This window comes from Epinephelus moara, chromosome 21 (genome assembly GCF_006386435.1).
Source record: "Epinephelus moara isolate mb chromosome 21, YSFRI_EMoa_1.0, whole genome shotgun sequence".
Taxonomy (NCBI): domain Eukaryota; kingdom Metazoa; phylum Chordata; class Actinopteri; order Perciformes; family Serranidae; genus Epinephelus; species Epinephelus moara.
Window position 1 is genome coordinate 8264329 of NC_065526.1, and position 26101 is coordinate 8290429.

General features: G+C 41.2%; 1 protein-coding gene across 1 annotated transcript; it reads right to left on the reverse strand.

Annotated features, from left to right (window-relative positions):
• Positions 1–631: 631 nt before the first annotated feature.
• prtfdc1b (phosphoribosyl transferase domain containing 1b) lies at positions 632–26101 on the reverse strand. Its single transcript, XM_050033002.1, has 9 exons — positions 25965–26101; positions 25630–25736; positions 22163–22346; positions 19774–19839; positions 11166–11183; positions 3671–3753; positions 3397–3443; positions 3176–3252; positions 632–1366 (listed from the first exon to the last, which is right to left on the reverse strand). Exons 1-9 carry the CDS (start codon positions 26010–26012, stop codon positions 1319–1321), a joined length of 678 nt encoding a protein of 225 aa, XP_049888959.1. The 5' UTR covers positions 26013–26101; the 3' UTR covers positions 632–1318.

The window sequence follows — 26101 nt, forward strand, 5'->3', positions numbered from 1 at the left end:
TAATGATAACCCAATAATAAAATATATAAACATATTTATAGGGACTGTGTTTTGCCAACTTTAATTTTGAATAATTTAAGAACATTTTTCTAGTAATACGTAAAATGAAACACAGTCCTTTACTATGTTGTAATTCTTGGAGATAAATTCAGTTAAAAGGTCAGAGAGTCAATTTACTGTAATCCCCAGCAGACCTCGGGCCAAAAAAAAAACGGTTTTGTTTTTATGGCACTTTGTGTTCCCTGCTTAAAGACTGGGAGTCATATGTCAGGTGTGTACAAAGAGCACAGCCAGTCAACACAACGGACTCCCCTTTGTTCCTTTTTACTGGTTCATTTGCACGTTACCTTTTTTTTTTCTTTTTTTTTAAACAAAGACTGAGCCTGATGATTCAGGATGCAGCTTTGGTCAGTCTTAAAATGAGAAAGATGCCTCAGCAGCCTAATACTATTAGGACTGTATAAAAATACACAATTAAAACACAAAAATGACTCGGAGCTCTCCTTTGTATCATCACAAGGTGTTTCTATCTCATGAGCTCAACCAAGACACCACTTAATATGAATTCTTATCAACATCTGAATATACACTGTGAGAATGTGAGAATAACGCAGTGATGGATACCTCAGAAATGCTACAAAACTTTACTGGTGTGTTAAATTACAAAAGGAAAATACAGAAATGATAAAAGAATCCCACTACACCTGAAATACTGAAAAAACAAAGAGGTAGTTAGCAAATAGTGTTTACAAAACTACTGTGTTTGCCCCTGAGCATTAAAGGTGACAGCAGAGCTGCTAATGAAAACACCAAAAAGGCAATATTATCAGAAAATGTAAAATCCTACCACTAACTTCCCAATAAAACAACTCCCGTTCACTTTAAATGTTTCCTTTGTTACCTCATCACACACCAATTAAAACAAAATCTATCACATTCACACAGGTCATGATTATCAAGTTCTTTACATTGCATACAAGAAGTAAAATTGAGATGGCATTTGTGTTAAAGTCAAACTAACAAAGGCAAACAGTAGCAGTACCACAGCATTAAACATTTCCCACATGAATAACTTTCGTAAACATGAAGAATGGAAGTTGCAACATGTACCATCTTTGCTAAAATTACCAGTTAAGTGTCAGTGTCTATTGTTAAAAACAGATTCATAGAAGGAATGTTAGAACAAAACAGGAGATGCTGGAGATCAAATGTCACGATAGCAGCTGTAAGTGAATGGCATCCCAGGGAAAACGTTCAGGCTTGCTGTTAGATGACATCTGTGTGACAGTCGCTGCCTCCTCCAGTCCTTTTTTAAATGTTAAATCTTGTATTTCATCTTTGCATTTTCACTGATCACACAGATATGCTGAAAAAGAAGAAAGAAACAGTTAATACAAAATGTCTTTATTTGATGATAGTGTTACTAGACACTCATTATGACCTCCCTCTGAACCAGTGACTCTCAAAGCGGGGTCTGTGAAAAGTTGTCAGATTCATTAATTTAAATTATCATCATATCAAATCTATTTTTAAATCTATTTTATTATTAGTAGTAGTAGTAGTAGACTGACAAAAGGCGGCATAGTTCAAATAATATTCTAATATTTAAATCTAAATTAGTTCATAGATTACGTTCCAATCCAATCTAATGAATCGTTTATTTAAAATCATCAGAATCCACATTTTACTTAGCCTATGTATGCGCAAGAGTAAAACACTGCACTTTACACTTCTCTTGATATGTGTGCATGAGTCTGTATGTTCTGAAATGCACTTCAAGTGAGCTCTTTTCTCTTGATGTGCCTTTGATATTTTATTTATGTACAGTGTTACTTGCAGCAATTTAAAGGTCCAGTGTGTAGGATTCAGTGGGATTTTTTTTGAAAGAAAATGGAAAATAAGGTAATAGGCATGCTTTCCTTCATGTACAATCACCTGACAATAAGAAATGTTGCACTTTTGTTACTTTAAAATGAGCTATTTATTGGGAGTGAGTCCTTGGAGATCGCCATGTTGAACTGCCATGTTTCTCCAGTAGCGCAGAATGGACGACAAAAAAGAAAACACTGGCTCTAGAAACGGCCATTTGCATTTTCTAAGCAGACACAGTAGTTAGCAGCCCCTCCGCAACAAGAGTGAACTTGAAAGAGACCTATGTGGATAATTTGACTCAGAATAAAAACCTCCTGAACGTCTGGATCTACAGTTATCAGAGAAAAAATTTAAAAACACGTTAGAAGGTGCTGGGGTAGCGGCCTGTCTCTAACATGCCAAACAACGTCGAATAAACACTAATTTGTAAAGTGAAACTGCTTTATTTAGAGTTTTTACCCGTTTAAATCACCAGAGGTCTCATTTATAAAACAGTGTGCAGGATCCATACTAAAAATGCATGTACGAACAAGAAACAAAAATTGCGTGCTCCAAAAAATAATTCAACAATCTACAATCAGGCTTCCACCTCACCATCTGCGTTTCCAATTTCACATCTCCAAAATATCTGAAGAATGGGTCAAAGTTTCTCTCTTTAAGTCTGTTTTTATAAATCACAACTTTTCTGTTGTAAGTGGCGTACACCTCTTTCAGGCCTCGTTTTGTGCGTACGCAATGTTTATAAATGAGACCCCTGGTCCATTTGTTTCGGAGAGGGGGAGACCTCTGCGGAGAACGTGGCCTACAGTAAAACCTCCTGAATGTCTGGATCAGAAACAAGGTGAGCACACATTAAGGTAACAGATAAAATAGGTCAGCACATATTAGCAGGTCCTGGGCTAGCGGCCCATGTGCGAGGTGCCAAACAGCATCACAGAAACACTGATTAGTAACATGAAACTTCTTTAGTTTGTGTTTTTACTGTGTGAGCACCTGGTTCGTTTGTTTTGGAGAGGAAGAAACCTCTGAGAATAATTCAGCTCGCTGTTAAAACCTCCTGAACACTGAGGGAATTCTAACAGGGTGAAGTTTCAGCTGGTTGCAATTTGCAATCCTCACCGCTAGATGCCACTAAATCCCCCTAAATCTTACAAACTGGACCTTTTAATTGATGTCAACTGCTTTGTATTATTGGTGCTCTATTCTGTATTCTATCTTGTAAGAGGTCCTTGGCTGAAAAACAATTGAGAACTTCTGCTGTAAACAGTCACCGTTGTCTAAAATAAGAAAGACAGTTACTTACATTTAAGTCTCTAAAATACTCATTGTAGTCTAGGGCATATCCCACCACAAACCGATTGGGTATCTCAAAGCCGACATCTGAAATCAAAGACAAGATGGAACACTAATTGTAAATATTTCCATGGTCCACTGACTCACTGACTGCCAAGCTGCAACGATTGTTTAAAGCGTGAATGAACCACTGACTCATAAACATATAAAAAGGGTTGGTCAGGTACATACAGTCAGGACGACATGCCGAGTTGTGTGGCAGTCTCTTCACCAGCAATCTGGGGGAAATAAAAGTAGACAAAGTCAGACAGTATATCTTTCTACCTGTCACATGTAGGACAGGTTTGAATTTTAAAACTAACTGAAACCTGTTTCACGTATTCTTTCTTTGTTACCTCTCTCTCTTTCCCCCTCTCTGTCTAGACTCAGAGGCGGAAATGGAGTGATTCACACAGCAGGACAAGTGGGCTGGTTTAGTTCTGAGGTCTTCACAGCCATAACTTACCCTGCTACTTTGATCATTTTGGGCTTGAAGGCTTCAACATGATTCAGGAGAGTCCTCATTGTCTTTCCGGTGCCGACTATGGCCTGTAGTGGGTAAGTCAGAAAAACTGGATTGAGATTGCCAGTAAGGAAATGCAGACTAAGAAAGACTCATCTCACAAGTAAAAAGGAAGAAGTTGGTCACACTGTAGTTGTATTACATAACAGCTTATGAGTATTCTCTAAAAATGACTTCCACTGGAAAGAAAGGGAATTTAGACACCATGTGACGTTTTATACAGAAAACGCCTCTGACCTCTGCTATAAGGAAGAGGTTTAAAAGTAGTGGTGGAACAAAGCCACAGAAGTACGCTTTGTTATCTTTGTCATGTAGATGTAGGTCAACATGCCCTTCATGTGAAAGGACTGTCCTTACACACTTGCACTAAATATTTTTCACTTGTGACATGAGCAGAAGGTTAAAGCATTAGAGTGTCCTGTTACTCATGTAGACTGCAGTTTCTTAACCTTAAGTAGAAGTATGAAAAGCTGATCACATAAAATAATAATAGTTTTAAATAAAACAACGTAAAATTTATTTTAATCATTTTAATAAACTTAAAGACATATCCTAATTTTGATGTGTGCTTCTTGCCTATCCAGCTGTAGATAAGTTGAAGCTGTTCATCAAAAGTAAAAAGCTGTTTTTGTAAAATTCTATTAAGTACAAGTAGATTTAAAAAAACAATAAAGCTGCTTTTTTCTTTATTTAAATCCCATTAGCACCAGCATAAGGATTTGCTACTCCTCCTGGGGAATAGCACATTACCACGGATAAACACAATAAACTAAACAGCTCATCTTGAACAAAGAAACAAAACTGTAACCCTTCTAACAAAAATTAAGCCAAATACAAAATTATTATTCAACCATAATTCCTAAGGATTCATACCAGACTTGACTTTGATCGTCATACAAATACATCATCATTTATAATAAATGTAAATCCTTGTCCAACTGACCTTGAATTATATATTATCCATCCTGTGCTTTCATACATCAAATTTCAAGAAAATAGGGTATTAAAAAAACATATCTCATTCTTTGATTTTTTTTAAACTGTTAGCTGAAGAAAGGAGGACGCACAACTCCCATATTTTTAAAAAACAATGGGTGCAAGTCGCAGAATTTCTCCACTATCTTATGATATTAAGCAGGCTGTTTTGAAACACTGGCACATTTTAGCTAGTGATCCCCTCATAGGACATTCTTTCCAGGCCCCGCCTATCTTTGCACATAAACGTGCCAAGAATATAGGAGACACTTTAGTCAAATCTGACTGTTATGTTCCACCTCAACATTTTCTTTCTCCTTCTAACCTTCCTGGTGGTAATTTTCCTTGTTTTAATTGTGCCCAATGTAGCGCCATGATTAAAGGGGACATTTTTCTACATCCCCATACGGGCAAAAAGTTCCGCATAACAAACAGAATTACCTGCAAAAGCAAACATGTAGTGTATCTTCTTAAATGTCCATGTGGACTGGGTTATGTCGGTAAAACTAAGCGAGAATTGAAAACAAGGATCTCTGAGCATAAATGTAGTATCAGAAACAAAGATGAGAAATCCCCAGTGGCCAGACATTTTAATTCTGTTGGCCATGATGTCTGTACACTCAAATTTCAGGGGATTGATATGATCCAACCCGTTAGAAGAGGTGGTGATAGAGACAAACTGTTATTGCAAAGAGAAGCTAAATGGATACATATCTTGCAAACTGAGAGTCCTAGAGGTTTGAATGAAGAACTTCTTTTGAGTTGTTTCCTTTGACTTATCTCTGTAAGATTGTCTTTGATGTAAGGTATGATATTTGCTGTTGTCCTTTTGGACCATTAGACTTCATGATATTTTGTCCCTTTTTTATTAATAATTTTTTGACACATTTGTATTCAACATTTTACAGTGGTTCCACTTTTCCTTGAAGCCCCTAATTTCCCCTTTTGTAATTTAAGGATCTCTTTCTTCTTTTTTAGAGACTTGTTTTACCTTAACTGTCCCCTCCATTATTAAGGCTTTCTCGTACTCGTCTCGTACTCGTACTCGTATTCGTCGTCCTCCGCTTATCCGGGTCCGGGTCGCGGGGGCAGCAGCCTCAGCAAAGAAGCCCAGACAGTCCTCTCCCCAGCCACTTCCGTCAACTCTTCCGCGGGAAACCCAAGGCGTTCCCAGGCCAGCCGGGTGATGTAATCCCTCCAGCGTGTTCTGGGGCGGCCCCGAGGTCTCCTCCCGGTTGGACATGCCCGAAACACCTCCCAAGGGAGGCGTCCGGAAGGCATCCTTACCAGATGCCCGAACCACCTCAACTGGCTCCTCTCGATGTGGAGGAGCAGCGGCTCTACTCCGAGTCCCTCCCGGATGTCTGAGCTCCTCACCCTATCCCTAAGGCTGAGCCCAGCCACCCTGCGGAGGAAACTCATTTCGGCCGCTTGCACTCGCGATCTCATTCTTTCGGTCACTACCCAGAGCTCGTGACCATAGGTGAGGATTGGAACGTAGATCGACCGGTAAATCGAGAGCTTCGCTTTCTGGCTAAGCTCCCTCTTCACCACAACGGACCGGTTAAGCGCCTGCATCACTGCTGACGCCGCCCCAATCCGCCTGTCAATCTCCCGCTCCATCCTACCCTCACTCGTGAACAAGATCCCGAGATACTTAAACTCCTCCACCTGAGGAAGGACCTCCCCCCTGACCTGGAGTGGGCAATCCACCCTTTTCCGGCTGAGGACCATGGCCTCAGACTTGGAGGTGCTGATTCTCATCCCAGCCGCTTCACACTCGGCTGCGAACCGCCCCAGCGAGAGCTGGAGGTCACTGTTCGATGGAGCTAGGAAGACCACGTCATCCGCAAAAAGCAGGGACGAGATCCTCCCGTCACCGAACCTGACACCCTCCACCACTCGGCTGCGCCTAGAAATTCTGTCCATAAAAGTTATGAACAGAACCGGTGACAAAGGGCAGCCCTGGCGGAGTCCAACCCTCACCGGGAACAGGTCCGACTTACTGCCAGCCACGCGAACCAGACTCATGCTCCTTTGGTACAGGGACTGGATGGCCCTTAGCAAGGGGCCACCAACCCCATACTCCCGGAGCACCCCCCACAGGATGCCCCTGGGGACACGGTCGTAAGCCTTCTCCAAATCCACAAAACACATGTGGACTGGTTGGGCAAACTCCCATGCCCCCTCCAGCACCCTGGCGAGGGTAAAGAGCTGGTCCACGGTTCCGCGTCCGGGACGAAAACCACATTGCTCCTCCTCAATCCGAGGTTCAACTATCGACCGGACCCTCTTCTCCAGCACCCTGGAGTAAACCTTACCGGGTAGGCTGAGGAGTGTGATCCCCCTGTAGTTGGAACACACCCTCTGGTCCCCTTTCTTGAAAATGGGAACCACCACCCCGGTCTGCCACTCCAGAGGCACTGCCCCCGATGTCCACGCAATGTTGCAGAGGCGTGTCAGCCAGGACAGCCCTACAACATCCAGAGCCTTGAGATATCCAGGACGAATCTCATCCACCCCCGGGGCTCCGCCGCCTCGGAGTTGTTTCACTACCTCAGCAACTTCTGCCCCAGAAATTGGACGACCCGCCCCCGAGACCCCCGTCTCTGTTTCCTCACTGGAATACGTGTTGGTGGGATTGAGGAGCTCCTCAAAGTATTCCTTCCACCGCCCGACAATGTCCTCAGTTGACGTCAGCAGCTCCCCGCCCCCACTGTAAACAGTGTGAGCAAGTTGCCGCCTTCCCCCCCTGAGGCGCCGGACGGTTTGCCAGAACCTCTTTGGAGCCGATCGATAGTCTTCCTCCATGGCCTCACCGAACTCCTCCCACGCCCGAGTTTTTGCCTCAACGACTGCCGCTGCTGCGCTCCGCTTGGCCCGCCGGTACCCGTCAGCTGCTTCCGGAGACCCACAGACCAACCATGCCCTGTAGGCCTCCTTCTTCAGCCTGACGGCTCCCCTCACCTCTGGTGTCCACCAGCGGGTTCGGGGATTACCGCCGCGACTGGCCCCAGCGGCCTTGCGGCCACAGCTCACAACAGCCGCCTCGACAATGGCAGAGCGGAACAAGGCCCATTCGGACTCAATGTCCCCCTCTGCCCTCGGGACGCGGTCGAAGCTCTCCCGGAGGTGGGAGTTGAAGATCATCTGGACAGGTTCTTCCGCCAGGCGTTCCCAGCAGACCCTCACTGTTCGTTTGGGCCTGCCAGGTCTGCGCGGCGTCCTCCCCCACCATCTGATCCAACTCACCACCAGGTGGTGATCAGTTGACAGCTCTGCTCCTCTCTTCACCCGAGTGTCCAGAACATATGGCCGCAGGTCAAATGATACGACTACAAAGTCGATCATTGACCTGCGACCTAGGCTGTCCTGGTGCCACGTGCACCGATGGACATCCTTATGTTTGAACATGGTGTTAGTTATGGCCAAACTGCGACCCGCACAGAAGTCCAATAACTGAACACCACTCGGGTTCAGATCGGGCAGGCCGTTCCTCCCAATCACGCCCCTCCAGGTCCCGCTGTCATTGCCCACGTGAGCGTTGAAGTCCCCCAGCAGAACAATGGAGTCCCCGGTCGGGGCGCTGTCCAGCACCCGTCCCAGGGACTCCAAAAAGGGTGGGTACTCTGAACTGTTGTTCGGTGCATAAGCACAGACAACAGTCAGGACCCGTTCCCCGACCCGAAGGCGCAGGGAAGCAACCCTTTCGTCTACCGGGGTAAACCCCAACGTACAGGCAGAGAGTCTGGGGGCTATCAGGAAGCCCACCCCGGCCCTCCGCCTCTCACCCGGAGCAACTCCAGCGAAGGAGAGAGTCCAACCCCTCTCAAGGACTAGGGTTCCAGACCCGGAACTATGTGTCGAGGTGAGGCCGACTATATCTAGCCGGTAGCGCTCAACCTCTTCCACAAGCTCCGGCTCCTTCCCCGCCAGAGAGGTGACATTCCATGTCCCAAGAGCCAACTTCTGTAACCGAGGATCGGACCGCCAAGGCCCCCGCCTTGGTCTGCTGCCCAATCCACATTGCACCGAACCACTATTTTATACAATGGATTAGTGGAGCCCTGTAATCATTTTTAAACTTTTCCTACTTTATATTTTTGAATATTGAGATTGGTGTGTGTTAGGTTCTGACTATTTAGCTGGGGTTCTCTTAGTCCCTAGTTGAGTTATGCCCAGTGACTTAAAAGCTTTTTACAGCCTCTTCTCAGTCACTTTAATTCTCCCCTTTTCCCATTCAACTAGTCTGAGTCTGTATAACTTCTATGTTCTTATGTTTTCAATGTATTTGCATGTTTCTATTAATGGATTGACTTAGGTGCAACAGTCTTGACAATTGCTCTGTGTCAGCCTGTCATTGGCTGCAGCTGCAACACAGATGGTTTCTATTGCCTCTCATTATACCTTGCATTGTGATTGGTGTTAGAACTTTACCTAACAGGCTTTCAGTGTCTTTGTCTCTGTTTGATACACTGAAGAAGGCTTTGGCCGAAACGTTTGTTTGTTTGTTTGTTTGTTTGTTTGACCGTGTGTTGCCCTAGTAAATTATATATTTTGACTTTTTTTGTCTTTTGTGAGTGCTGTTGCCCACAAGTGTTTTTTTAAAACTGTTGGCAAATTGTTAGCAACTTAAGCATTTATTTGGCGTTTTATACAAAAGAGGATTATGGCCACCAAATCACTGAAAAAAATCAGAATATTATGAGAATAAAGTCATAATGTTTGAGAAAAAGTCATAATATAAGAAACAAATGTAATATTTTGAGAATAAGATCATAATTTAACTGAAAAAGTCACTATTTCAAGAAAAAAGTCTCAATGTTATGTGAATAAACCCGTAAATACAAGAAAAAAACTGGCAGTAAATTAAACCTATAAAGAGAGATGAAGTCCACAGAGGGAAGAAGTCGTGGAGGATGAGTGGGTCAGGACTTTCACCCAGAAGGCCCGAGGGTTCATGTGTCGTGTGAGTCAATGTTGACTTATTATTTTCAGTTTTTAGGATGTTTAAAGTCATGAATGCACACTGTGTAGATAAACTCGACCAAGCACAGGACTTTGACCGTTGTTTAGGCCTCCAACAAGACGTCCCATTATGGTTTAAAAATAGTTCTAAAATAAATGTATTGCCCACCTGGCCATCAGCTGTACGACCTTCCTGGACATGTTAGCAATGACGAAATATGACATTAACCCAAGCCTGTTCTACCTATAGCCTCGTCAGCTATTGTACTAAATTGCATGTACACCGCATGATTTCAGCAGCTTCATACACCATAAAAAATTAAATAATAGGTTAACCAGGTCTAAAGATGAAAAGCCATGGGTCACAAAGGCTGGTCTCTTGGGTGAAAGTCCTGTGCTCCATTCATCCACCACGACTTCTTCGCTATGTTGACTTTGTTGCGCTTTCTTCATCATCTGACTTTCTGGCAGTAAATTTGTGAGTTGTTTTTTCACTTACGTTCATGTGTGTATTCACAGAATATTATAATTTTTTTCTTGAAATAGCATGATTTCATTTTCATTAAATTATGACTTTGTTCTTGTAATATTAACATTTTTTTCTAAAAATTAAAACTTTATTCTCCTAATAATGTGACTTTATTCTCAAAATCTCAGATTTTTCTTTCCTAAATGTGTCCCTAATACTTCACTGTAGTCTGGCTCTTTAGTTGAAAATGCTCAAATGCTTCAACCACTTAGTGGCTTACTTTGTGTGCTGGGGTAGTGTACAGTAGATTTCTCAGAGATTTTTAGCCCTGGGGCCAAAAACAACACAGATGAGAGTAGTGAAGCCGAACCAAAAAAGTACATCTGTACACTGTAAAGCCAAAACAACGAGCTGAAAGATGCAAAAACACTTCTTGGAGCTCAGGGGGAACTGGAGAGTTGGGTATAAATTTCTGTGGGCTCATCATTATGAGAAACCCCTTGACGTAACTCATGACCATTTCATCCATTGTTAACTGAATTGTCGTACTGAATAAAGTATCAAAGAAAATAAAGATACTTAAAAAAGATTCATTGAAAACACTGCAGTAAAGACATTTCCATGGTTTAATGCAATAGCAGCCACAGTCAATGTATGACTGCAGGGGCCTATTCACAGATGCTTGAGCACTGACTAATGACCGTTCAAATCTTTAATCATGAGATGTCTACATACAGTAAGTAACCATGACTGAATAGCCATATTGATTTCTTTCCTGTAAATGTCATTTCTTCCCAAACACAGGCTAACAAGAGAAAGTTTATGATCATGCTGGAAAAAAGCTCTTATTCTCCCAAATATAGGTCAGCCAGTTAAAAAGTTTCCTCATGTTCATCTCCCGGTCGCGTAGAAGAAAATAAAACTTTAAATGGCTCCTGTTGACCTGGATAGCCGCCACGGCAAGAAATACAATAGGCCCATTTGGTGAAGGGGAAAAACAGAGAAGCAAAAACATGGTTGACTCACCTCGACAATCAGTACGTTCTTACAGGAGCATGTTGGGGAGGGAAGAGAGGGAGGGAAGCAAACAATTATTGTTGGTTAGGGACAGATAGCAGACTGCAGTATCTTCTAATCAGCACACACATTCAGAGATAACACTCACACAGACTAATGCAAAAAAAAAAAAAAAACTGAAGGAGGTGATCAAACACTATATACTTGCAGTAAAAAAACTGACAAAGAATTGTTGAAAAGCTGTACTGCTAGGTTTTGTCATACAGCAACTGATGACTAAATTAAAAGTAAATCTAAAAAAAAAAAAGAACAGTAAAAGCAGAAGTGTTGAAACATGAGCCGCCACACTTATTAAAGCAGGCGCTCTATCAGTAAGGCTTTTATTACATTTTATGATATCAGTGATTATGCAAGGAAATGACTGCCCCGGAAAAATGTCAGCGCCGTCCACATTGGAAATCCATGTCCCTTCAGTCCTTCTTTGAATGTCACACTGAAATAGCTGAGATTCTGCAAATGTTCGTCTAATCAACTGGAGACAACTGGGCACTATTTATGTTAAGAGCCACAATCCAAGCTTTAGTTCAAGTTATGACGGCCTTTTCCTATTTCCAGTGTCGGAATAAAATCCTGAGAGTCTTGCGAGATTGGTGGCCTGCTCGCATGATGTCAAATGTTGGTGTAAAGTAAAAACATGACCACATCGCATCAATCCTGACGTCCCTACACTGGTTACCGGTTGATTTTAGAATTGATTTTTAGATTTTATTGATTACTAACAAAGCCCTGACCAGACTTGCTCCAAGTTGTTTAACAGATCTTTTATTGCCCTATGTTCCCTCTTGCAACCTGAGATTCTCCGATCATCTTTTCTTGTTGTTCCGAGGTCACAAAGGTGATAGAGCCTTTGCAGTCAGAGCTCCACAGCTTTGGAATGACCTGCCTGAGGAGATCAGTGGTCATGAAACTCAGTCCTAGCTGTCTTTTTCACGTCTTGCCATTCCGACATAATCAAACATGTTGAATATTCTCATGAGTTTTTAGCCTTGGCTCATGTAAATAGTGAAGAATAGCTGCACTCTCTCCAGCACCAAACAAGAAGCATCAAACTGGGTAGACAGGAAACAAGGAAGGGGCCCAAGGGAGGCAAGAATGTGAATTTCAATTATCTGGGACTTTGGAAAAGGGGGACAAACTGGAGGAGTTGTTAAGAGTTAATTCAGCATGTATCTCATCCAGTAACCAGCATTAATTTTAGTGAGACATCTTAATTTTTTAAAGGGTTTACCTCTCATTCCCACCATCTTCTCCCCCTAAAATAGTGCAGCTAACTAATGGACATGCTGCCGCTTTGTGACATCATTAGAGAACACAATGTTTGTTTACATGGCTACGCAGATGACACGCAACTGTACATCTCTGCCGAACCAAACGATGCTGCAGCTATAAAAACCATTACTACCCGTCTTTTGCCAATAAATAAATTGATGAGCAATAATTACATACAATTAAATGAAGACAAAACTGAAATCCTGCTTGTCGGCCGTAAGACAAAAAGAGAAATGCTTCCTAATAATCAGGGGAACTTAACCCCCTGGATTAAATCTGAAGTTAAAAGTCTTGGTGTGATTCTAGATTCAGATGAAAGCTTTAACAAGGTGACGAAAACCTAATTTTTCCACCTCAGAAACATTGCTACGGTACGACCATTTCTAAATGAAAAATATGCTGAGAAACTGATTCATGCCTTTATTTCAAGCCGACTCGACTACTGTCACGCACTTTTTACGGGCCTCCCAAAAAACACCACTGAGAGACTTCAGCTCATTCAAAACTCTGCAGCTCGGCTATTAACCAAGTGCAGAGAGCACATCAGGCCAGTCTGAGCTGCTCTGCACTGACTTCCTGTTACATTTAGAATTGATTTTGAGCTCCTCCTCGTTGTATACAAAGCTCTAAATAGGCTTCGACCGAGCTACATTGCTAACTCCCTTGTTAACTATTAGCCTGCTGCATTTTTGTATGAAAGGTGCTACATAAATGAGGTTTACTACTATTATTATTATTAATGGAGGCTGGTAGTGAGTCGAGGCGACAAAATCCATAGCTAGAGTTGTTCCGATACCAACAACAGTATCAGAAAAGTCACCAATACTGCCTAAAATGCTAGATTGCGTATCTGTGAGTACTCAAGACCAGATACCACGTGATTAGAATAGTTGTAGTCTTGCAAATAGTGACCCTGCGAGATTCCCAAATCTTTGTAAAATCTTGTCATGAGTTGTAAGAGGCTGTCAGACTTTAGTCTTTAAAAGTCTTTTCAAAGTCTTCTAGTGCATGGTCGGCATTAGCTAGGTCACAATACATAAACTTTAACTGCCATGTAAGTGTATGCAGTTTACTCCACTTTCCAAACAAAGGATTCAGCCAAGCATGCAACCATTCTTTGTTTAGGCCTCATTATTCATACAGATTTATTTAGAGTGCAGTAACCCCTGGAGGAATATAAAGGACTAAGCAGTATATTAAAAGGGGAAGTCTGTCAGATACACTGTAGGGAGGCGAAGGCGTTACATGAACTGTGTAATATGTTTCTTGTCACACTATTAGTTCACTTCTTCCAGCAAAACATGGCAGCATTCTGTTACAAACAGGTGACTAAATTTAGCCGTACATCACAGGGAGCTCAGGGATTTCACAAGCACACTTAAAATACTGTGAGCAAAGCAGCCGGCAGTGACTCAAGCTTACTACCTCATATCCTATTCATGTTTCAGGCATTTATGCCACGCCTGGCTACAGGGCACATTAGCTTGTGAGTGTGTGTGTGTGCTCGGCTAAGGGGTGTGTGTGACTGTGAGCGTTCAGATCAGCTGATTAACATTACCTAGAAATACTCGTGCTGACGTATGAGTCCAGTAGTAGTGGTTGAGTAATTCATCCCACTGCATACACACAGATACACAGAAACTAAAGAAAAAGACCTGAATAAGAGTAGAGACATATCAAATGCAGATGCTTACATGTATCAGAGCTCACTGAATGATTTGGAGAGTATGAAAATGGTGTGAATCAAATGCTACAGTCTTTACAGTCACCAGATCTCAACCCACCTCAACAACTATGGCAGCTTTTGGACCAACGTGGAAGATAATGCTCTCCACCACCATCGCCATGAAACAAAATGATACAGTATAAACTTTTATCTTTAAATCTTTTTAGTGCCATCTGTGATTGACTTTGTTCACGTGCACAAAATATTCTGGTTTTTGCCCTTATTCCATACAGAGAAAATCCATATTTAGCTGTTTACATGGCTGATGAAAATTAATATTTAACTACTATTCCTGTTTACATCAATACATCTCAATTCTGAATATCTGAAACTGATTCAAAACTCATTGTCTGCAGTATCAATACATCAGTACCAGCTGTGCTTTCTCATTCTCTCTTACTGTTCATGTTCGTAACAGTCATTCTGCATGTCTCTGCTACTAACCAAGACATGAAAAACCACTGCTGTCATGTTACAATCTTGTTAGTGTGGCAACAGTATGAGATTTTCATGGTAAGATAACCATCTCAGAAAATATTGTGGCTTCACAGTATCACGGTAAAACAGACTTTATGTTATTATCAGTCTGAATGACCCTTAAAGGAATTAAAACAGAGGGGTTATTTTTGGTTAAACAAACCTTTTATTACTATATTTAAAACTTGAAACCATTTTTAATGAAAGTCTGTGTAAAAAGTCCTCCTTTTGAAAATAACTATAATAAAGTAGAGATTTTCTGTCCAGTTGCTTTTTTCCCCCCCAATATCAGAAACAAGTAAATGCACACGGTACGGTAACCGTCAATTTTAATATCATGGTATACCTTGAAACCGGTATACAGTTGCAACCCTACTTGTTGTATTTATCTTTTAAGCAAAAAAAAATAAATTGTATACCTAGTTTAAAAAAATGGAATTAAATATCAATATTTTTCAAGGTATTGCATCAAAGTTGGAACTTCTAGTATCGTGACAACACCATGCAGCTGAGCGTACTCTGATTGACGTGCCCTAACATGTCGTCTGTGTTGGGGAAAGTACATTTTAGTTTACCAAGCCACAGGATTATTCACAGTGACACACAGTTTTAATAACTATTCTCAAAAAAATGTGCTTGTCAAAATGAAACTAGATTTAAGTCATAGTTCAGCTTCATCCAAACTACATCACAGAAAATGATCACAATCTGAGTCTGCAATGTTAAATTGTTACATGAAGGTACAACTGAACTGACACTGAGTAAAGTGTGTGTTTGACTAGGAAAATGCTACAATCATTATTTCTTGGTTGTAAACCAGAGTGTGATTTTCATTAAATGACAATTGTGGCCAACAAGCTGAGGCACTGTGCCATAATATACAGCAAAAAAACGTCATTATTATTTCATACTATGAATATGTGGTCTATTGATTATGTCCTCTATATACGACTGCAAATTGTTGTAAAACGAGAAATAACTACACATATTTAACTACTCCCCGACATTGTGTGTCGTACAACAGCTGGAGCTGTTTGTCATTTTGTTTTGTCTTTGAGTCAAAATGGGATTTTTTCCAAAGTTTTCCACCGGTGGCGACTTCAATCATGTGAACACAGGCTCCCTCTTAAATTCGTCCAACCACCTTTTTGAAAGGTCGGTGTGGCGATATTTGCGCATATAAAAAAACCTGATATCCAAGTCTTTCATAATGTTTAAAGTAGGGATGTACAATATTGGATTTTTTTGCCGATAACCTACATCAATATATCCACTTTTTCCTTACCTAATTTTAGTGATCATCAAGTCTCTTCTGTAGTGGAATTAACATCATATTATACATGCATACTCTTATAATGGTGGCCGACCAGCAGATGGAGACATGAAATACAATAATTTTCAATTCATGTAATATTCATTCCTTCATTCATTGTGCAAATGAACAAAAAAGTGTGTTGGACGATTCTGATATTGTTCATTTTGAAGCCGATATTGGCCAATAGTGATGGCGTGCTGATATTATCGTGTATCCCTAGTTTACAGTAGGCGTGTTTCTCCTTCAGACAAAGGCCTTGTGTCGCTCCTAGAACACGAATAATACCCACATATCCCACATGTCCTAATCAGAAATGATTCAGAGTAAGGCCTGATTAGGAATATGCTGTTTACATGACCCATATAAAGTTTGGAATGTTGTCATATTCAGAATAACAGTGGAATATTTTATGCATGGAAACACTTACATTCTCAAAATATTCCTTTTTGTTTGCCCTTATTCTGAAACAGACAATTTTCCTATTAAGCTTTTTTTGCATGCCCTTGCTCCTAAAAAAGGAATATCAGCATATTCCACACGTCTTAATGAGAAAATATTACATTTACAATAAATAAAGGTTGTATATATAATTGAGACAATATCTGACTTGGCGAGGAGCGCCGAAGCTGCTCTACAGGCTCGTGGTGGCCTGACTCCATGCGACGCTTCATGTTAGCTTTTCCTTTACTTTGTCACCTATTTGTATGCAGATACTGTTTGCACAGATGAGTTGAGAGATAAAGACGAGTATGTGTGCACACTCTGTAAACAAGCTGCCGACATGCACACACCCATAGTCAGGCTGTTACATAAGTGCTTCATGTTTACATCAGCTGAAGAAACACCTGGACAAAAACTACAGGTCAGGTCACACATGAACTTGTGCTCACAAGAGCCGAAACAATGAATTGATTAATTCAGGAGAGTCATGTTTTAAACGCTGTTGTAAAATGGACCTGCACTTGTATAAGCAATTTTTATACTGCGAGTGAAATTCACCCATTCACACACACATTCACACACTGGTGGCTGAAGCTACCTTACAAGGTGCCACCTGCTACTTTTTTAACACACTTTTTAACGCACTCACACCAATAAAACTGTCCTTTAAAGGGGTCGTTCTTACCGCCCATTTTAAAGTGCTTGTGACTCCTTAAAGGATAGTTATAGATTTTTTTAAGTGGGGTTGGATGAGGCACTTATCCGTAGTCAGTGTCTTACATACAGTCGATAGCGGCCGGAGAGTCCCCTTGTTTGGAGAAGCAGATAGGAATGCCAACACAGAAGCGAAGCAATGTACTGCTGTGGCCGGGGGGGGGGGGGCAACAGCAAAACGTATTTTAACCACCTAGAAAAAACCAATATGAGTTAAAGTGTATGCTATATTTACAGTATTTTCATTGGTATACCTTGCTGATGGGAAAGTCATTATATCACCCTCTTCAAAGACACTCCTTTGACACGGGGGCAACACAGGAGTTGCTGGTCTATTGTTGCCTCGAACAATTCGTTGTGACTTTGGAGAATCCGAACTAACCCTTTAAAACACCAAAATGACCTGTGACACAAACTAACTGATCAAGGCAGTGGTAGACCAGCAGCTCCTGTGTTCAGTGAGGTAAAACTACCGTTTTTGTCAATGGAGTCTGGCTTTGAAGAGGACGATACAACAACTTTAGTTCCCCTTCAGAAACCGCTGTCCGACAGCAAGGTGATGTGGTGAAAATATTCTAAATATAGCGTACATTTAAACTGATAGTGCTTTTTTAGGTGGCTAAATGTGTTTCATTGCTGACCCCATTCACAGCTGTACATTGCTTAGCATCTATGTCGGTATTCCTGCCTGCTTCTCTAAATTGGGGACGTACCAGTCGCCATCTACTGTATGTAACACACTGACTTTGGATATGTACCTCATACAACACCACTTAAAAAAATCACAGCTATCCCTTTAACACAAAGCATGTCTATGTGCTGTTCCTTGTCGTGGGGTGCATGTCTATGAGTTAGAGGTGAAACTAGGGCCGTAACGGTACATGTATTTGTGTCGAACCGTTCGGTACGCAACTTTTGGTTCGGCACGACCCTGTACTGAATTATTGGGCACAGGATATTATTTTATTTTATTTTGTTTTATTTTAATTCCATTTTTGCGAGCCAAACCATTTAAAATATCTAGTTCCCCGACGGACATAATTGAGTGACAGACTGAGTCCGACCGTAAATCTCCGCTTTCACTTTGTGCAGCGCATTCTCGCATTTTGACAACATGGCAAGTGAGCCTGACGAACCTGAAGACCCACCCGCAAACCTTAAGTCCTCCGTTTGGGAACACTTTGGTTTCAGGGTAAAATACGAAGATGGAAATAAACAAGTGGACAAGACAAAAGCAGTGTGCCGACACTGCAGAACAGCGGTCGGGTATGTACTTGGAAACACGTCTAACATGCTAACGCATCTAAAGCGACACCACCCGAGTTTGAACGTTAACCGGCACGACTAGAAAAAGCAATCTGGTGCAAACTACGATATCGTCGTCGTTTAAAAAGAAAGAGCGTTTCCCTGACCATCGCGCTAAAGAAATAACCAACGCCATTGGAGTTGAGTAAAATTGTTTAAGCTGCACTTTAGATATAAGCATGTTTTGTTTACTGCACTTTAACAAAGTGGGAAAGCTAAGTAAGTTCCTAGTAAAACTGAATCTGAGCAGGCTTTAAAGCTGACCAGCTGCACTATACTTTTTATTTTAATTGAGTAAAACTGTTAAAGCAGAAATGTATATTTATATTTTTCATTCAAAAAATGTGTTAAAAAAACAGCAGGATTTTATTTTTCACTTTTATATTTCTATTTTCATTCAAACAATGTGAAAAAGCAGGATTTTATATATATTTGTTTCATTCAAAAATTGTGTAAAAAGAGTTAACTGCTGTGGTGGTATGTTTTAATAAGGTTACCAATAAGTAAAAGATATTTAATAGTTGTCTATTTTTTTCATTACTGTACCGAAAAAAACCGAACCGTGACTTGTGTACCGAGGTACGTACCGAACCGAGATTTTTGTGTACCGTTACACCCCTAGGTGAAACTGTGCAATGCTTTACAATAAAAAAGCAAAAATTAGGGAGGATCCTCAAAAGTAAAGATCATTTTGTATATCAGATTTTATTTTCTCATTTCCAGCTCCATATCTCACAACCTCCTCAGTTTATCTCCAGACTACCCACAGACACAGAATCAGGTTGGAAATTTCACCTTTAGTCAATGGAATACGCTGTCAGATCTGGTAACAGTCAGCTCATACACACACCTACACACACACAAACAGACTCGAGTCCAGTGATGCACAGATTTTGATCACACTATAACAAGACGAGCAGATGAAGAGCGAGCCTGTAGCCCGCTGTCATCCTCCTGATCTACACTGATAGTGAGTGTATCCTCCCATTTACACAGATTTTGAGTTTTGCTTCCACTGAGATAAAGTGGAAGAGACCTTTAAACAATCACATTATAACAGTTGGTATCTGATCACCGCTGGGTTTGTCAGAAACTGCCATCTTTGATCTCCTTTACGGAAGCACTGAAGCTTGCCTCGAGGTGGAGAGGGACATGGCAGATTAGAGGGAAGGCTGCCCTCTTGAGGCTGCCGTCTATCAGTACCCACCATCTCAATGTTTGTTTTACTGTAATGCAGCTTATGATAATGTCTCAATGGACTCAGGTGCAGTTCTTTATCAAGAGAGGAGCTGTTTTTAATCGAGTGTTACCTTTCCGGATAAAAAAGACAAATCCTCTGCTCCGACTATGTGAAGATCCTCTGTCGACTGGTCATTCTGTGGAAACCAAAAAGGTTTTTTCTTAATGTTTACATGTGTTTGACACTTTTGTGATGACATCAGGGAAAAATACGTCATCCTGAAAAATCTGGGTATATTCTCAATTTAAAAGAAGTGATTCCTGCTTTGAATTTAAGGCACATTATTGTACAAGACAACATTATCTTTCTGGGGTGTTTTAAAAAGGATGTCACATTCATGGACAGGAATAATCTCCAAACTTGAAACAAATGATGAATTTAAGGTCAAAGTGTATTTTATCACTCAAGGCAGTCACATAATATTAGCCATATACTAATTTAAAGGGTAACTTAGGTATTTTTAAACCATATTTTCCCATGTTTTCATGTCTAAGTGACTAATAGGAACATCAATTTTTTAAAACTGGTCAAGTATCAAGTGAGAGGGCTGCAGTCAGCAGCTGTAAAACAGGCTATACTATAACTAATCAGGGCATTTGCACACCTTAATTGCGGCCACTAAAGGTGTTTGGTTTTGTCACTGACAGGCTCAGATTAAGTGTCTGGCACATTATGAAAAGGATTCCTACAGAAACAGGCCTGTTTGTTTAACCAGAATCAGCCCAAAATCAAACCCACCAAACTCCATTTTAAAAAAAACAGTGATTTTAGCGTGAATAGAGTCAGCATATTTTCACATCTAACTGGATGAATTAAGGGTTTATATCAACTACACCAGAGTTGGTCATTCCTGGATCAGTGGAGAGATGAACCAAGATGGTTTTTCAGAGTTTTATTATTGTGCTGATGTCAACTTTGAATTAAGTGTTTTTTGTATGGAAAAATCTCAGCACACCCAAAAACAGCAGGTGCGTAGGAGAGAGGCTGCAACCCCAAAATATATAAGAATCAAAAAAGGCTCCCGCACACTGTCTCACTCTCTTATTTTCATTTTATTTAAGCAACGTTTCGGTCAGTGTGAATTGTTTTTTAAAATGATAAATTCAGTGTTTATTTAAATGGAGTGTGGTCGGTTTGGCGATAGAGATTTTGGGGTTGTTTCTAGTTAAATAAAAAGGATCTTAGGGTGCTTTCACACCTGCCCTGTTTAGTCCAGTTCAATTGAACTCAAGTTCATTTGCCCCCTGAGTGCGGTTCATTTGGGCAGGTGTGAACACAGCAATCACACTCAGGTGCACACCGAAACAACCGGACCGAGACCTTCTTGAAGAGGTGGTCTCGTCCGCTTACAAACGAACTCTGGTGCGGTTCATTTGTGGTGAGAACGTGTTCCGACCTGGATCTGAACCAACTGCAGTCACATGACACATTGTTTGGGTTAAACATGAGCATGTTACAGTCCTGGAGGATTATTAATGTGCACCTCCTCCTGTACTGCCTTAATATGCACATTCAGCACATCCAATGCATCAAAACATTGTTTTCTAGTTGGAGCCGCGCCTCGTTTTCAAACTGTATGGTTTGACTAAAATGAACAATGACAGCAATATAGTCCACGATGAGCAGCGCTAAAATCAACCTGCGTAGTTGTCCCTCCATTGTGACATTAGAAAGTGTCACATTTATCTTGCAAGTGTACTCTTCTTCAACGTTTGCTTTACTTCCTGGATTTTTCCCACATGGAAATTCTGACCAATCAAGAGCAGCTTTCTCACACAAGGCATTTGATCTGGTCCACTTGTAAATGCTGCCGTGAGAACATGAACCAACTCTAGGCAATTATACAACTTAATAACAAAATTAGTCCCTGATTCAGACCAAAGCAAGACAACTCTAGGTCTGAAAGCAGCCTTACTCTTCAACAAAAAGATCTATCTATGTAAAGATCCTTTCCATAATGTTGTCAGACACTTAGAATAATAATCTGAGCCTGTCAGTGGCAAAAACAAACACTTTTAGTGGATGTAAACTGACGGTGCACACATGCCCTGAGCAGCTGCTTTGTGACCTGTTTTTCAGCTGCTGGCTGCGGTCCTCTCTCAATACTGGAGCAATTTCAAAAACTGTTGTTCCCATTAGTCACTTACACACAAAACCTGGGAAAATAAGATTCATGTGGAAAAATACTTAAGTTTCCCATTCAGTGTGTTTTTTTTCTCTTTGCCTGTGCTTCAGAAAACACATGAAAACAGCCCACTGAAGGGAAAGTTAGACAAACATACCACTGTCATCATGTTGTACAGAATGTTACACACATCGTCCGACTAAGTCACGCGACCTCTAGGAACCATCATGACTGATAAACTTAAGCATGAAGAGCGCCTCTCCATTTTCACACATGCCACAGTGTATGAAACTGCCAGCGTCTGAGTGCTGTCTGTGCGTGGGCAGACGCTCACCAGGTAGCTCTTGAGACGGATGAAGTGGACCCTCATGGGGATCGTTTGGTTGGAGTTGCGGCTGAGAGCCTTGATCCTGTCCACCAGGTCGGCACAGAACTGGTAGCCTCCTTTCAGCACACACAGCACCACGATGGCATGGTCCCCCAGGTCGTCCATGATGTTGCGAGCCAGACGCTCTGTCCTGAAAGAAAAAGAAGTGAAATTTGAATTTCCTCTTTAACGCTCGGAAGAAATGTGGTGTTGTCTTTCAGGATTCACAGCTGTGGGTTATCTATTTTTTCATTAGTCGTGTCTGTAGGCTGATGTAACCTCCAGGAGTCTTTTCATCAATGAGCACTCTGTCCAGGACGGCATGTTAATGTTCTCACTCCTGTTGATTGTATGTTGATTGTACTTTAATCAGCCCAGATTACATTTGAAAAAAGGAGTAATTACACAGACTATACACTGGAATAAAAGCTCTAAAATACGGTACTATCCAAGGTAGTGATATGTCTGTATACGTCAAAGATACGGACAATATCCTGATGATTCCAGACTGGATCTTCGGCGGATCTTATTTTAGGATATTTCCGTATTTGGACAAGATTGGACCCGGGAATATCCCAAATCCGGATACTTATCCGTGAAATATACCTATGATATCCTAAAACTATATCCCCTAAACATCGTTTTACGGATCTTTTACCATATTAAATGCATCTTTGACAGATCATATTTTAGGAAATATCCGTATAGTAGCCTACCCATCCGTGAAATATGCATGTAGTATCCTAAAACTGTATCCACTCGATATTTTTTCAGATCTTTTAACATATTACCTGCATCTGTGGAGTATCCCATTTTGAGAAATCATTAATCCATAAAAGATATTTTGTTGGATCTTTTAACATATTACTGTAAGATCCTGTTTTGACATATTGCATTTAGCCTAAATGGACCAAATTATAGATATCTTCAGAATATTTGATTTTTGATATCGTGAAAACATTAAAACATCCATTAAAAATGTGATATTCATGTTTAGGCTACATCATATTGCTTATTTTACACTGTCTGTAAAGACTGTAAAAATATCTCTTACCGTCAACAGGATAAGGAAAATCTCTACACTTTACACTGTCACTGATTTTTTCTTTTTTATCTAGGCTACACTGAAAATGTAAGATGAACATTTTAAAGTAAGTGCTCCTCTTGTGTTACAGGGGCAAAGTCCTCCATGTGGTCTCAGCCTAAAAAACAGCTGCAACAAAAAGTGACACACAAAACAAACAGCATGGCACATGTTGTAAAGTCTCAGGGCTGATGTGAATCTGCACCTACTGGGGAAATAAACAAGTTTGTCTTGGGTGCATCGGTACAGCAGACAAACGAGACAGGACGGCAGAGATCAATGCAAAAATAGTGTATTTATTTAAGATATCAGTGCACAGAAAAGGTGCTCAAATTGCAAACTGATGATGATCAAGGACTGAAACATTTGCTGCTGTTTTTACCCGGTTTTTTTGCACCTTTTTTGTGCACTGATGTCTTAAATTAATAGACTTTTTTTGCTTTGATCTCAGCCTGTGGACTTTTTGTGGCTTTCCAGCCCAATTACATTGGTGTGCAGGTATCTCCTCTGCCGTCCATCCCACATGTTGTAAAATACACACAGTACAGTTGTAGTTTGAGTCTGTTTTTGTACGGCTGATTTGATCGACAGTTAAAGCTGCATTTTGTGCATAAAGACTCATTTTATCTGAAAAAATGTTTTGAGATGTTTACAGAGAAATGAATATAGGCAGTACGGTTGCATTGGGGCCCATGGGGTGAGGGGCCCATAGAGACAGTGGATGGAGGGCCCGCTCTCTGTAGAGCAGAAAATGGGCCCTTGTGAGCGAATACACCTGTGTTCAAAGGAGAACACACATTAAAATACAAATCTCTACAAGGCAAACAAATCTCCATCAATGTTTTTTTTCCTTTTGTGAAACAGTCAATAACAAAATTATATGTTCATTTTAGATAAACTTCATAAACTACAAATAAACTATTTAAAAAACCCATTGAATTAATAATTTCATGTTTCATTTATTTCATATACTGATCTGCAGTGATGATAGGTAATATGTATGCTGATGTTGTCCAGCGTGAAGTCTGTATTTGATCATGTGACGATACTATTAATATACAGTAGCTGTTTCAACACAAACTCTGGCGCTGGAGCCCGTCATAACTACCGTGCGCCACTGTTTGTGGAACTTACACTTTTAAAGTCCATTAGTATAAGGTGCAATAGTTTCAATATTTTAATTTTAAGTCATCCAAAAGTACTCAGATTAGACTGGACGAAAAAAAAAAATGCAATGTATATTTAATGACTGAATACATTTCAAAGTAACTCTGCAAACAAGACATTTAAAGATGCCGCTTTGGGATGTGGGAAATAATAAAACAAGACAATCAAATTTCTTGCTCTTGTTTTACATCTGTGACGATTGTCTTGTGTAATTTATAACAGAGGAACCGGTTTCACTGCATTTGACTTTATATTTTTGACTAACATTAACATTTTGATGTTGATTTTCATATTGGTTTTAAAGCCTTGTACTGTTCAAGTGAAACACATTCTGACACATGACAGTCTATCACTATACTGTGACGCAAGACTCAGATGCAAATTAAAGTTTCCATATACACTGCTCAAGCCAGTGAAACTTCAGGGGTATCAATCGGTCCATTTAGGAAGCACAGGTGATTGTAGATCAAGTTTATCTGCTTTGCTGCAAATGAAAGTGACAATAGGTGCAATGGAGAGGCAAAGGCAAGACAACCCCCCAAAAAGGGAATGGTTTTACATGTGGTGTCCACAGACAGTTGCTCTCTCCTTATCTTTCTGACTGACTCTTCTCTAGTTTTGTGTTCTGCTAGTGTCCTTGTCACTACTGGTAACATGAGGCGGTACCTGCAGCCCAGTCCAGCTCCTCCAGGATGGCACATCCATACGTGTGGTTACAAGGATTGCTGTGTCTCCCAGCACAGTCTCAAGAGCATGGAGGAGATACCAGGAGACAGAGGAGAGCTGGACAGGGCCGTAGAAGGGCATCAACCCAGCAGCAGGACCGGTACCTGCTCCTTTGTGTGAGGAGGAACAGGAGGAGCACTGCCAGAGCCCTACAGAATGACCTCCAGCAGGCTACTGGTGTGCATGTTTGATTTAAGTAGGTTTCTACCCTCTAAATGACATTAACTGTAAGGAACTGTGATCTGTTAGTGAGTTGTTTGTTGTGTGGGCGGGGTTCAGTGATCATATTGTATTACATGTGCCAAAACCCCAACAGGTAATGCCACCATAGGCTATAACACATGATATGATCCCTCGCATCTGTCTAAGGACACGCATAGCTTTACAGCAGAAACATCTGGCAGGCTCAGACAGTATCTGATAGGCAGCAGCAGGGTAAGAGTTTGGTGTGTTGTACCTGTCCATAATCACGCCATGCGGGATGAAGACACAGTCTAAGTCTCCGGCGTAGTGAGCTGGGTAGTTGAAGAGGTCTAAACTGTAGCCTGGCCAGTCATCGTTAATCTGGGAGGAAAGACATAAACATCATGTAGTTTCATTGTTGATCGTCTAACAGGCAGTAAAACACCATCACTAAGTCTGAAGCCTGACACACGTGCCTCTCCAGGAACTACAATCTACAAGGTGCGTAAAGTTGTCTGAACGCGCCTGTGCGTCCACGAAGGAGGAAACTTGTCGGACGTCATACAACACTTGTCCCTGCATTCCCTATTGTTTCTTAGATTTAATTACCACAATCCCGCCGCTTCTTCCCTCGGATTGGACGGCAGTGTCTGCCATGTTGTTTTCCTGCACGCACACAAACGGCTCTTGTCTGAGAGGAAAGTGGTGGTGCGAGCTCTGTGAAGGGTTTGGCACCGTGCGGAGAG